The sequence below is a fragment of the Cervus elaphus genome, chromosome 29 (genome assembly GCF_910594005.1).
Source record: "Cervus elaphus chromosome 29, mCerEla1.1, whole genome shotgun sequence".
NCBI classification, from domain to species: domain Eukaryota; kingdom Metazoa; phylum Chordata; class Mammalia; order Artiodactyla; family Cervidae; genus Cervus; species Cervus elaphus.
In genome coordinates this window covers 44,166,690-44,181,502 of record NC_057843.1, presented here as the reverse complement: position 1 = coordinate 44,181,502, position 14,813 = coordinate 44,166,690, and the positions used below count along the sequence as shown (strand labels likewise).

The 14,813-nt window shown below is 36.0% G+C and overlaps 1 protein-coding gene across 1 annotated transcript in view; it reads left to right on the top strand.

The window, feature by feature from the left end:
• Positions 1-14,813, top strand: part of PTAR1 (protein prenyltransferase alpha subunit repeat containing 1) — a 49,112-nt gene that overhangs the window by 23,840 nt on the left and 10,459 nt on the right. Inside the window, exons 4-6 of the mRNA XM_043890859.1 lie at positions 2,770-2,874; positions 4,695-4,908; positions 13,063-13,367. Of these exons, the coding sequence (XP_043746794.1) occupies positions 2,770-2,874; positions 4,695-4,908; positions 13,063-13,367 (624 nt within the window). The remainder of the gene's footprint in view (positions 1-2,769; positions 2,875-4,694; positions 4,909-13,062; positions 13,368-14,813) is intronic.

Sequence of the window (14,813 nt, the reverse complement as noted above, 5' to 3'; positions counted from 1 at the left end):
GTGACTTTGTCATCACAAGAACTAATTTTTTGAGTTATCTAGCACAGTTTTCTGGGCTTCCCTGGTGGCTCAGATGGTAAAGAACCCGCCTGCAATGCAGGAGACCTGGGTTTGATCCTGGGTTGGGAAGATCCCCCAGAGGAGGGCATGGCAGCACACTCCAGTATTCTTGCCTGGAGTATCCCCACAGACAGAAGAGCCTGGTGGGCTACAGTCCACGGGGTCGCAAAGAGTTGGACACGACTGAGCGACTAAGCACAACACAGCACAGTTTTCCAGAGCATATTGTGTTTGCTTACATTTAAGTTGTTCCAGATACAACACTTTCCAAATTCACATGTGACTGGAAATTTTATCTCAAGCTATATTCCTACTTGAATACATTAAAGTACATGTTTTTTGTTGGATCTCTAGGTTATGTGATTGCTGATAGCTATAACTTAAACCGATTACAATATTTCTTTTTCATGTGATCTTTTAAAAACTTGTTTATAACGATCCAGCACCTACAATGTTCAGTCCTTCTTCTAGGAATATTTCTTAAATTGATGGTAAAATTTTGCTTCCTTTTTAAATGATTCTACCAGGCAGTCTTTTTAAGCATCCATCTATACCATTGATTGAGGTTGTTTCAGACTAAGATATCTTTACAAGTATAACTTTGTTGTTCAAAATAAAGAGATTAAGAGATGGCCCTTATTTAAGAAACTATAAAGATTCAGTTGTAGGGTAACTTCCTCTTTTCTGAAGAAAATTTTATTTCCTCTTGTGTATAGCTACATATGGGCTTCCCTGGTAGCTCAGATGGTAAAGGTAAAGAATCTGCCTGCAATACAGGAGACCCAGGTTCGATCCCTTGCTTGGGAATATCCCCTGGAGAAAGGAATGGCTACCCACTCCAGTATTCTTGCCTGGAGAATCCCATGGAGTCACAGGGTCGGACATGATTGAGTGACTAACGCAAACACAGATAGATATATGCGGGAATATAGGTAGGCAGCTGTAAGTAAGGAGAGCTTTAAATGTAGTAAATGGAAATTTGGCTTAATGTAGTAAATTGTCTACAGTAGCCACGCAGCAGCAGTGGTTTTTAAACGCTAGCGTGCCCTGGAGGAGTGTTTAACACACATTGCTTTGCCCCACTGGACTTTTTGATTCAGTGTGCTTGGCGTGAGGCCTAGGTTCCAAATGATGATGATATTGCAGTTAGGGACCCTATTTTGAGAAACATTGCACCTACAAAATATTGAAGAGTTTAAGTTACATAGAGTAGTATTCTGCCTTTGAACAAAACATTACATATTTCAAAAGAAAAAGGATCTAGAACTATAAAAGTAACTGGCTGTTGCGACAAATATTCCTTTGATGACATAGATTTCCTGTACATTGAAAGAAAAATAGTCAATAAATCATAAATCATTTTTTAAAGTAGCCATAAACCTTGGTATCACTTCAGACTGTCTTACAGAGTTAAGTTACTGACCTGAAATAAAATTGATTATAAAATGCAAGTATTTATTATCATTATTTAGTATTTTCATTAAAAAGGAAGTTCTTTTCCTTATCAAATAAGAATCTGTTGGGAAGGAAATGCATTGTGGTATTTAGGAACCAAGTCCATCTAAGTAGGTGAGATATATGGTCTAGGCTCTGGTTTTGTTGAGATTAACATCTCTGAAATAAATGATGAGCCCCTACCACAGGAAAGACATTTTAAGATTAATAGAAACTAGCAAATGACCTAATTTTAATATAAAACAATAGGTAAATTGAAAAATCAGAGAGTAATCAGTAATATCAGAGCTTATGATCAAAAACTTACCTGAGAAATTCAATCTAAACTTATATTAACCTGAGAAATAGGTGAAGCTCTGTTGCATGACATACTTTATAATTGCATTGAAGCTTTGAACAGTTTTAAAATAGCAAAGTTAATATTCCTTTTACTTTTGTTTATATTTCAAAAAGGAATGGTCTAATGTATCAGGAGCCATTCAAGTATTTCTCCTGGTAATGTCTTTTGGAAACTTATCCTAAGTAGTAGTACAAATGAAGTTATAAGCACAGAGGTTTTTGTTTCAGAATGCCTTTAGAATGGCAAAAACTTGAAAGCAACCTGAAATGTCTAATTATAGGGGGCAGGGTTGTTAAATTAATGGATAGCTACTGAACAAAAACTATGTGACCATTTAAAATGTTTATTTTAAAGATTATAAAGAACTGTGGAAATAATTCTCAAGATATAAGAGCAGAATATAAAATTACATGTTAAAATACAGATGCATATGAAAGGTAGAAGGGAAAAATTAAAAAATAAACTGTTTGTTATGATGGCTATTGAATGATTTTTTTTACTTACATCTCAATCCAGTGTGTTTGTTGTTGTATGTGTGGTTTTTGGTAATGAAGTAGATCATATCGAGTCTGACTTAGGAAGCTAGAATAATTCTTGATTAGTATTGGATCTGCCCTACATATACTGATGTCAGGCTTTATAAGTTTTGGAAATGATACAAGCCGGAAAACTCCTTTGCCCTCTACCAAATAGACAACTAAAGTTCCACTGCTGATTTAGGAGCTTCCGTTTCTGTTTTTTAATTTACTTCAAGATTATGAGAATACATTCTTGATTACTATGTATAACCTTTAAGAGAGTTTTATTTTTTTTAATTCTTGGAAATTTACTTCACAATGAAATTATATTAATAGTCATGCAGTTTGTTTGTGTAGAAAGATAAAGTAATAGTTCTTTTTATTTTTCTTTTACAGAAAAGAGCTGATCCTCTCAGGTACTTTAAATCCAATTAAGGACTTACATCTGGGAAAACTGGCCTTAACTAAATTTCCGAAGAGTCCAGAAACATGGATCCACAGGTGTGGTTAATTTACACCACAGAATTCTTAGGGCTTAGAATGGCTGGAGGGAAAAAAAACACAGAATATGAAGCAGGTCACATACTGATTACTGAATTCTGAAATCAGATTATATCTACATTCAAGCCTAGATGCCATCACTTTCTACTTAAGTGATATCTAGAGATTATTTAATCTCTTCAAGCTTTGGTTTTATCATTTGTAAAATGAGAATAATTATTACATCTATCTCAGAGTGGTTGAGTTTTACTTGAGGTAATGCATGTAAACACAAGCACAGTGCTCGGCATATGTTAAATACTCGGTAAATTTTATGTTATTACTGTCTATCTGAAGCAGTTATGGAAATTGCACTTAGATATTCAACTATAATGAGCAACTTGAGTTTTAATTAAATTTGGATTTAATTCAGTCAGGTATGTTCCTGGTAAAAATGGTGGTGGTGGTTGTTATGGTTATTAAAATTAACCAAATAAAGGCAACTGAGGTGAATGGGGTATAGACTGAATTAAAGTTGCTAAGACCTTAAATGCAAAGGATATTTTTAGGTTAAAAGCTGAGGCAGATGATCAAAGTGCATGTAAGAACTCTTTTCAAAATCCTAGCTATCTGGAAGCATTTTACTCTTGGATCCCATATAACATCTTTGACTAAAATGAGATGGTCTGGGCTTACTGGATGGGGTCAGTGGGGACATTCTCTGAAGAAATCTGTTCTTAGTTTATTAAGCCACTTTTACTTTTTTTTTAATCCTGAGCATTTTTAGGATCTTAAAGTCAGTTTAAGGTATCTTAACTGTAACCTTGCCTTTGGCTAGCATTGCAGAGCAGCTGCTTCCAAATGATACAGTTGGTTATACTTTCTCCCTATTAGAAACTGGGACAGCAGACTACAGAGAGGTGTTTGATTATGTGTATGGAGACTAGGAAAGGGGTGATGGTAGAGGAAGGGAGTTATTATTAACATAGATGCATCCATCGATTTATTGACTTGTCTAATATTTTATAAAGCAAGTTTTGGCTGTTAAAAATAACATTATTTGAAAATGACAAAAATGAATTTTGTTACTCAATTTCCTGTATCCTGGCTTGAAAATTTTTAATCTATAAAGAATGCTTTCTTAGGAGAAAATGTCTGTAAAAACTAAAGACAGTAAGTGGCTAGAGGCACTTTTGAGTGCTTTTCATTTAAATGTATGCTGATAAAAACCTTAAATAGATAAGGGGAAAATTACAGATGAAGACATTTTAAAATCTCCCTGATGGTTTCACTAATTATATTGATTTTTTTTCCTTCCAGATTCTATGCTATAATATAGAAATTTTGCTTCATAAAAGCTTAATGCAGCTTCTTCTTTGCAAACACACAAAGGATGAGGCATGCACATATAATTAAAAGTGAACTGTGCTGCTTTTGAGTATTTACCAGCCATTAATTAATATCACCCCTTCCCATACACACAGTACCACCAATCAGACACACACACACAAACATTCTTGTTGCCTTTACCTTTCCTGGCCAAATGAAGTTTTGGAGTTGTCATTTCCAAATTGATGACATTTCTCTTTTTGACAGATGTTAACATTTTAGAACGCTTATTCTATAATCTTTGTCCTTTATCCTCACCACCCCCACCCCCCCCCCACCCCCGCCTACATCCATGGTGCTAAAATTATTATCATTAAAAACAAAAACAACTCTCCCCCACAAAAAAAAAAAAACCTTGAATACTGGGCATTACTTTGCATAGAGAACTCTGGTTGTTTTCCTCTCTGGTTTATTTTCTTTACTCATTTCTTGCCAACATGTTACTTTAACAGGCGATGGGTGCTACAACAGCTAATTCAGGAAACCTCCTTGCCTTCCTTTATGACCAAAGGAAACTTGGGAATAATTCCTGCAGAAAGGACACAGCAACTAATACGAGAAGAGATGGAGGTCTGTGGTGAGGCAGCAGGGAGATACCCAAGCAACTATAATGCCTGGTCTCATCGCATCTGGGTTTTACAGCACCTGGCTAAGCTAGACACCAAGGTAGGGTATTGTTTTGTGTCCCTAGGCACACTTCTGTCTGCCATTTAAATCATCTGGTAGTATGTAGTAGTTCCTTCTAAGAGGAGCTTTTAAAGAGAGAAGTAGAGGAACTAATGGCCCAGTAGCCCAGAGAGGATTGCAACAACTGATACCTCCAGGGAAACTGGCAATTTAAAAAAAGTTTGCATTCCTCACCCGCACGGCTTTGGCACTCTTTTAGGCTAGTGTACTGGTAGAACAAAGAAGGTTTAAGCAGTAAGGAATACTGAGTATAGCTCGTTTTGCCCTGAAACAGGAAGAGATTATTAAACTTTATACAATTGAAATTGTTCTTTCTTGGTAGCCTTTTGTTATGTGAGTTAATGTGCTAGATCAGCTGGCTGCCTTTTCACAATCTCTTCTCCTGCGGAGGGAGCAGAAGATCTCACACAGGTGTTCCCACACTTGGCCGAGTCTGTAAATTACCTGATGATTCTTACGTCCTACCCCACGTCTACTGAATCAAAATGAAGGTAGGATTTAAAGATCAGTATTTTTCACAGGTTCAGGGGATTATTTGGATGCAGAACCAGGTTGGGAACTGTCACTGCCTAATCCTTTTAGTTTAGAAATGAGGAGATAGAAGTTTCCAGAGAATTTTAATGGCTTGGACTCAGCCACAGTTGTATCATTTATTATTCATCAGAATGAAAGCCAGGTATCCTTGTACTCCTTCTTACGTACTACAGCTTCTCCATTGTTTCTTCACTTCTTATGGTATCAGGGCTTTAGAAACTAGAGTACTCTTCCAAAAGCTTCCCAGGCTTAAGACAATTTAAAGGGGTCAGAATGTCTCACATGGTGCTTTCAGATTATTGAGGACGCATTCTCCATTTTTGCTTCATCCCTTCCTGTATCTCCTTTCAGGCCCCCTCTCCTCTCTCTGTGTGCTAGCCAGAGACTCCTCCAGAATAAATAGGAGAGCATTCACTTCTGAGGGATTTTAAGCCAACAATTCTGAAAGAGAAGGCATTCTTTGCAAATTACATGGCTTTGCATTTCAGGAGGGGTGGCCACCTAATGGAATGGAAAAAGAAACAACAGAATTACATTAACCCGGGTTCAGATTCTGGCCCTGTTAGCTTTTTGTGTAAAGTAAGGCTTTAATGTTTTCATCTATAAGATAGGGGCTCTGCTGCCTGCCTCAGTGGATTGTGGTGAAAATTACTTGTGTTAATGTGTATAAAGTACTGGGCACCTAGTAGAGGCTCACAGATTTTTAGTTCGTTTCTCTGCTCCCCATAGATAGAAAACTTAGGTGAAACTTGACTACCAGCTTGCTAGGTCAACTCAGTGCAATTCGTTCATGAAAAAAGTAGTGAAACTTTATCGTTACCAGACACTGTCCTATACGTTGGATATGGCATAAAAACAAAAAGCTTACTATCAACAAATTGAAAAATCTAGTTGAAACAGATACTGACAGTTACAAAGCAGGGTGGCACTTGGAGAAACTGAGGGAATTTCCAGGCACAGCGGGAGCGCAGAAATGTCTCCTCATCCTGACCAGGCTCGTAGACAGCAGCTGCCAGAGGGAGCGATGCTACATTCTCAGGGGCCTGGAGCAGTGAATTCAAGTTATCTGGTGGGTATAGTGGATATGGAGTGCTTTAAAGTCAGTCATCTCAGCTACACAACTTGGTGTCCTGTGATAGGTAGGGAGAGGGAAGGGGAAGGTTGTGGATAAAGGAAGGCAGAGTTCAGGTGAGCTGAGAGCTCTTTGGAAGCTTTCTTGCCTTGATGTGGACCTTTTAAAGTAGCAGTCCATAAATCAGAAACACAGGGCCAAGGTGAAATTCTTGGTTCCTCAAGACCATCTGTTGTTAAAGATGACAGCGCATGAGTCATGTATGAACTCATCTGCCCTGGCCCACTGCTAGGCTTACATGTTGTCAGCCTGCCCTCCTCTGCCCTTGGGGGTCTTGGCACTTTTCCTGTCACCACTGCCACTGTCTCTCACTCTCAGTGAAGGGTGCTGAATTTACAAAATCCGCTTTCTGTTCTTATAAGCTATTGGGCCCAGCTAGGAGATCAAGATGATGGGAAAAGACCCTGATGCTGGGAAAGATTGACGGCAGGAGGAGAAGGGGACAGCAGAGGATGAGATGGTTGAGTGGCATCACTGTCTCAATGAACGTGAGTTTGAGTAAGCTCCAGGAGATGGTGAAGGACAGGGAAGCCTGGTGTGCTGCAGTCCATGGGGTCACAGAGAGTCAGACACAACTGAGCAACTGAACAACAGGGAGATCATGTCCTACAGTGCTTTGTCTGTTAGAGGAAGTAATCGCAAAAGTTTTAGTTGTCTAGCACAGCTTAAAAATACATATAAAATGAGTGGCATTTTTTTACTTAGAAAATTGAAAATGATTTTTTGAAGTGCTCATATTTAGCTTGGTAAGGGTGTAAAGTGAAAGTGAAAGTCACTCAGTTGTGTCTCTTTGCGACTCCATGAACTCTACAGTCCATGGAATTCTCTAGGCCAGAATACTGGAGTGGGTAGCTTTTTCCTTCTCCAGTGAATCTTCCCAACCCAGGGATCGAACCCAGGTCACCTACATTGCAGGCAGATTCTTTACCAGCTGAACCACAAAGGAAGGGTGTAAAGGCAAGCATTATAGAAATTGATAAAAATCTTACCAAAGGGCAACATGGCAGCATTTACCAGACTTTAAGATGGGTATTATCTCTAATGTAGCAATTCTGCTTCTAGGCATTCATCCTAAAGAAAAAATGGGAGATGCACTATGATATAGTGATTAAAGGCTTCACTCAGTGATCATACAAACACAATATGAATGCTGACTCTACCAGCAGTTTGCTGTGTGGCCTTAAAAAGGGCTCTTAGCCTCTCTAACCTCAGTTTCCTCATCTGTAAATTGGAGATGATGACAATTCCTACCTCCTCGAGTGATGTAAATTAAGTGGGAGAATCCACATAAAGTGGCTGTCCCTAGTGCTCATACTAAGTGATCAGTAAACACTGGATATTATATTAAATATGGAAGTTTGATATATAAAAATACTGTATATAATAGTGAAAAACTGGAAACAGTCTAATTTAATAACAATGCATTTCACTGCAGTTCATCACAAAGTAGAATATTTTGTTGCTACTAGAAATTATATTTTTAAGATTATTTAAAGAAAAATGTTAATTATAAGTTAAGGATATAAACTAAATATGAAATGGGCCTAATAACCTTTTATGTTATTAGCATTGAATAGTATTTAATGTATTTTGAATAGTATCTGGCATATTATAAGTGTGCAACAGATATTTATACACACCAACACAGTGCCATTATGGATATATTTTGTTATATTTTCTATAAGCATGTGTTTTCTAGTCAGGAAAAAAAATAGGTTACAGAATAAAGAATACTTACTAGTGCTATGGGGTAGAATTATGAGAGGTTTTAATTTTCTATTTTTTGTTTCCTGTGATGTTTGTGTTTTTCAGTGGACATATATTAAAGTAAATTTTAAAATAATCTATTTTTTCAGGGTGGGGTGGAAGGAAACAGTCGCAGTTGAAAACACTGTTAGACGTAGTATTCCATTTATGAGACATATTCAGAACAAGCAAAGTGGATTAGCAGGTGCCAGAGACTGGGGGGAATGGGGAATTAGAGGACTCCTAATGGGAATAGGGGTTGTTTTGGAGGTGATGAAAATGTTTTGAAATTATAATCATGACAGAGGCAAATCAAAACTGCAATGAGATATCACCTCACTCCTTTCAGAATGGCTGTCATCAAAATATTTATCATCAAAAGTAATAAATGTTGGCAAAGATGTAGTGAAAAGGGAAACCCTTGTACACTGTTGATAAGGATGTAAATTGGTACAGACAGTAATGAAAACAGTATGAAGTTTCCTCAGAAAATTAAAAATAGAACTACCATATGATCTAGCAGTTCCACCCTTGGGTACATATATGAAGAAAACAGAAATACTAATTTGAAAAGATACATGTACCCCAGTGTTCATAGCAGCATTATTTACAGAAGCCAAGCTACAAAACCTTCCTAAGTGTCCATCAACAGATGAATGGACAAAGAAAATGTGATTGATACGTATGTGTGTATATATTAATATACATGATGAAATATTACTCAGCGATAAAAAAGAATGAAACTCTGGCATTTGCAGCAACATGGACGGCCTTAGAGGGTATTACGCGTAGTGAAATAAGCCAGGCAGAGATAAAGAAACACTGTATGTTATCACTTATATGTGGACTCTATGAAGTAAACAAATGAATTTAACAGAAACATTCTCAGATACAGAGAACAAACTAGTGGTTACCATAGGGACAGGGGAGGGATGAGGAGCAAGATGGGAGTAGGAGATTTAGGCAGTTAAAGTTACTGTGTGTGAAATGAGTAAGCTGCAGGGATGGACTGTGGCACAGGGAAATACAGCCATTTTATAGTAATTTTAAATGGAGTATAGTCTATAAAAATATTGAATCACTATGTTGTACCCCTGAAACTAATATAATATCGTAAGTCAATTATATGTCAATAAAAAAGAAAAAAGAAAGTGTATGCGAATTAGATGACGGCAGTGGGACGAGGGAGCCCGGTGGGCTGCCGTCTGTGGGGCCGCACAGAGTCGGACACGGCTGAGGCGACTCGGCGGCAGCAGGGGCTGTGCACCTCTGCGACTCTACCACAAATCAGGAGCTTTTTCAACTTCAAAAATTCATCCTAATAAAGCTTCAAGAATAGCTAAGAAATTGTTGGAAAAAAAGGAAAAATAAGGAACTCTGTATGTCGCTGTATGTTTATATATTTAAATGTTTATAGAAATAGAGTATAAAAGCCTAGAAACTAATTCCAGTGCACAGTATGTACAAATTTCATTGATGATAAATATGGCATTTCACAAGATTGGAGAAGGGATTCTTTGCTCAATTTGTGATGCTAATAAGATTGAGTTTTTAGAAAATGATGGTTAGATTTTAATCTCACATACCAACCTGAACTCTTAAGTGAAATAAAAACATGTGAAGAAAAAAGGAATTTAAAAAATCAGTTGCAGTAATATATAAGAAAAATATTTACAACACAGATACTTAATACTTGCAAACTCATAAGAACAGTAATGACTTTCACAAAGAATAAGTTGAGCAATTATAAAAGAGAATTAGACAAACAGGCAGTTTGTAAAAGAAACAAAGATAAGTGAATAGGAAAAATATTTAGCTTTAATCATAATTAAGGGAATGTAAATTAAACATGATTTTCCATTTACTGGGCTTCCCTGGTTGGCTCAGCCAGTAAAGAATCCGCCTGCAGTGCAGGAGACCTGGGTTCAGTCCCCTGGGTTGAGAAGACCCTCTGGAGAAGGGAACGGCTACCCACTCCAGTATTCTGGCCTGGAGAATTCCATGGACTGTATAGTCCATGGGGTTGCAAAGAGTCAGACATAACTGAGCAACTTTAACTTTGACTTCCACTTACTAAGTTAGCTAAAACTAAAGTATTGATGAGGAATTTAGGAAACAAACATTAAGATCTTCTTCCAATAGGGGCATAAATTATACAGCCTTCCGGGAGGGCAGTTTGAAATACACATCAAGAACTTTACAGAATTTTTCTCACTGTTTCAATTAGTATACTTCTAGAAATTTCTCCTAAATAAAAATAAGACATGTACATAGATTTATATGTGTGTATACATAGGCGTGTTACTTAACGCAAAGTGGAAACAAAATGACGGAATGGTTTAAATTGTGATAATCTTTAGGATGAAGTATTATGCAAAAGTTTAAAATTATGTTGTAGAGTAATACTTAGTGAAATTGGAATTTATACTTTAAATGAAATAAAATTTCGATATAAAAGCTATCCTAAATTTGTGTTAAGTAAATTAAACAGATGCATTATTGCAAAAAGCTGAGAGATTGGTTGTATGGTAGAATATTAAAAGTAGTCATTGTTGGTCAGTAGGATAATGAATGAAGTGGGGATTTTTTTGCTTCTTTATATTCTGTATTTTTACATTTTTCTATAATAATCATCTTGTATAATCAGAGGAAAAACCAAATGTTTTTTAAAAAATTCATGGAATTCATGGTGTATGTGTATATAAGAACTAGCATTTCTAGTAGTCTTTCATTTTAAACCTGTTATCTTCCGTTTCATAGCCCTGCTTCCATAGTTTCCTTATAATTTATTTATTCACTTACTCATTTTTATGTGGAATGTTGGAAAAGAATAATTATACAAAGGTCTTTTGTTCTGTCAGTGCCTTCCAGTTAAGCTGTATCTTTGTGCAGTATCTTTAAGATCACTTAAAAATAATTGCTGTCTTTTTAAAAAAAAAAAATCACTGCCTTTTATTCTACTAAGAAAACACCCTGAAATTCCTGTTAAAAGATTTCTTCTTTAGTTAGTAGGCATTTTATATCTTAGGGAAAAGAATATAGTGAATTTTCTCTTAAATAGTCTCAGAAAAGAGTTATTAGGAATTGAATTAGTTTTGCTGAAAACCTTTTAAATATATGCTATTTTTGCCTCAAAATTACAATAAATTTTTAATTTTTACATGTAGAAAATATATAATAGAAATAATCTAAATGTTTTTCACATTATATAAATTCATTTTAAACAAGTTTTATATTCTTTTCAATGCATAGTAAGAAGCTGTACCATAATTAAAACGCTGCTGTATTATAGTCTGAATTTCCTGCAGGTTAATTCTTCAAAAATATAATTCTTAAAAAAAAAAAAAAACCTTAAGATTAGTTTTTGTCTTGCAGGTAGAAGTTTATCTGGTGGATTTATTTTGCCCACCTTTTAAATCAAATAAGCAATTTGTTTTCCATTTCTCAGAGACTCACTGGCAATAGCCTCTGAAATAAATTTATGTGGCTGTGAATTAACTTATTATAATTTAAAGGAGATGTTTAAAACATTTCACTGATAAAACTTGACCATCCTAGCTGGGAGTAATCATATCCCTCTTTACCAGTCACTTTGTTTATTAAATTGTTCATTCGTTCATTCATTCATTAAACATTTATATATAGGGTATAGGGTGATGGGAACATTAATTAGAAATGAATAAGTATCTTAAAAAACTTGTATAGTTTAGTGGGGATGAAAAGGTATACAGGAATTTCTATAATATATATGATGGAACATACAAGAACTATGGAGGCTGAGAAGAGGGAAGACTTCTAGTTTTCTCTTTGAAAAGTAGAGAGGGATCTTGCTTAAGAAGAAGGCATTTGCCTGAGCTCCTTGAAGAGCAGGTAAAAGAGCCTTTGGCATTGTGTGGGGTGTATGGTTCACTACTGATAAGTACATGTCATTTTTCCTTAACTGGTCTGAAAATCCTCTGACAGGTGTGATAAGCCCTCAATACACCTTTTTCTGATCAAAACTTATTTGTTTGCTAACCTGACTGAGACACTGCCAAATAATTTATTTTTTCATAAATGCTGCTTTTTATCTCCATTTGAAATTCTTTAGTTTGCAGATTTAAACAGTTCACTGCTGAATTTTGTCTTACCTATTTAAAAAAGTCTTTTATCATTGGTGGTAAGTTTGAGACAAGTAGTGAAAGTCATGAGCACTTGAAAATTCCTGTTAGTCATGCATCATGTTTTTGTACTAAGCCCTTAGAATTAAGTAGTGAACGAAATAGACGTGGTTTCTGCCCTGATGACATTTAATAGTGCCAGAGAAATAATTACACTGAGTCTATTGTTGAACACATAGTTAGATACAGTACAGATTCATTAAATGCAAAAAAAGTTTCCATTAAAGTGACCTCTGAGTTTATATTTTCCCTTCAGTATAAGCATTAAATTAAAAATGAATACCCAGTGTCTCTCCTTATTTTAGAATCTGGCTGTTCTATGTGTATGCCAATTAGAAAGTTCCTTAAATTCAGTAGTATTAAAAAAAATTATTATTTTCTAAAAGAAATGGACCATGAGTATTTATTAAGCAACAACACTGTGTTGGATGTTATATACAAAATATTGGTAGGAATGGCATTATCAAAACAAGGAATGAATGAAAGAAATTCAAAGCATTAACGGAAAAAAGAAAACCTTTAGAAATTCCTCATTTCACTTCCCTTTTTCCTTCCTACAAGATTCTTCTTGATGAACTATCTTCTACTAAACACTGGGCATCCATGCATGTTTCAGACCACAGTGGATTTCACTACCGCCAATTTTTATTAAAGTCTTTGATTAGCCGAACTGTGACTGACGGTTCTGTATTGGAGCAAAGTCCTTTGAGAAGTGAGTCAACTGTAGTTCTCCCAAAAGATGAAGAAGCAGTGGCTTCAGCAGAGGAATCAAGGATAAATCTTCCCCATCTTCTAGAAGAAGAAGTTGAATTCACCACTGATCTTATTGATGCCTACCCAGGACATGAAACCCTTTGGTGTCATAGGTAAGAGAAGGAAGATGTATTTCCTGCATGAAATTCTGTGTGTCCTTATGAGAGTTACAGAAGGTCTTACATCTGACTCGAGCCTCTTTGGGTAAATATGGTAATTTGACTGTGGAACTTTGCCTGAGTGATTCAGAGGAGTTTGTATTACCATAGCCTCTTCACAGTCTTCATCAACATGAGGTTCTTCGCACAGACCTTTGCCAATGGCTCAAGATGGTGGTGGTCATCCTTGACTGTGAAACAGAATACATATATTACTTCCAAACTAAAAAACGTTTCTGGACTCCCTCTTTGGAGATCCTGATACTTAGCATTTCTGCGATAGAGTGCTGCCATCTGTCTTTTAAAAAAATAAAGAAAAAACCCTAACAGGTAAATTTGATGTACAGTCAGGGTTAAGACCAATGATTAGACCCTGTGAATAGTTAAGCTTTGGCTTCCCAAATGTCTCAGTGGTAATGAATCTGCCTGCCAATGCAGGAGACGTGGGTTTGATCCCTGGGTCTGGAAGATCCCCCTGGAGAAGGAAATGGCAAACCCACTCTAGTATTCTTTCCTGGAGAATTACATAACAGAGGAGCCTGGCGGGCTACAGTCCATGGGGTCACAAAGAGTCATATACGTCTGAGCACACACAGATGGTTAAGCTTTACTATTCTTCCCAACCATTATGGCCTGCAGATTAATTTACTTTGAGTATAATCTCTTGACATTTTTTTATTTTTTAAGGTAAAATATATTTTATTAATATTTGTTTAATTTTACTATTCAGGATTATTATGAAGGTGTGAAAGAGGGTTAGCAACCTCATAACTTGAGTTTTAAGTACCTTTGACAGTACTTCTCATGTTGAAATGAAATCCAAGTATGGAAATCCCCTGATTGGTTTATTTTGGATTATCATTTAGTTGGAGGCATCTCTGGCATTAAATATACAGATTTTACTTCAAGTTACAAGATTATGCTTATAGACAAATGACTTGCCTGTGTTAGGCAAGAGGTAGGCATTTTAAATTGCATATTTAAATTGTGTATTTTTTTAAGTTAATTGAAATTTGTTCCCTTTTTCCAGACTAAATATATTTGGAAGATATATGAGAAGATGAAAGACAATCTCCCCTCTTTGGCACCTTTGTAAATACAAAATTGTCTTTTTCTCTTAAAAACAAGACAGTCTTATTCCACATTTTTAGAAGAGGAGATAGATCTTGACTTGCATGTTTTGGTGTTAGATTTTTGTTGCTGTTTCATATTTAGACACATAATAGCCAGGCTCAGAGAATATTAAAAATTATATTTGTTTTTGGAAGATAGCTAGATTGTTAGAACAGAAACTTTCTTTTTCATAAGATTAATGGGAGTTTGGAATGGGGAGAAGAGACAGTTGGGAAGACCTATATATCATACAGACCAGTTTGCTACTGATTCAGTGCCCTTAAGCCG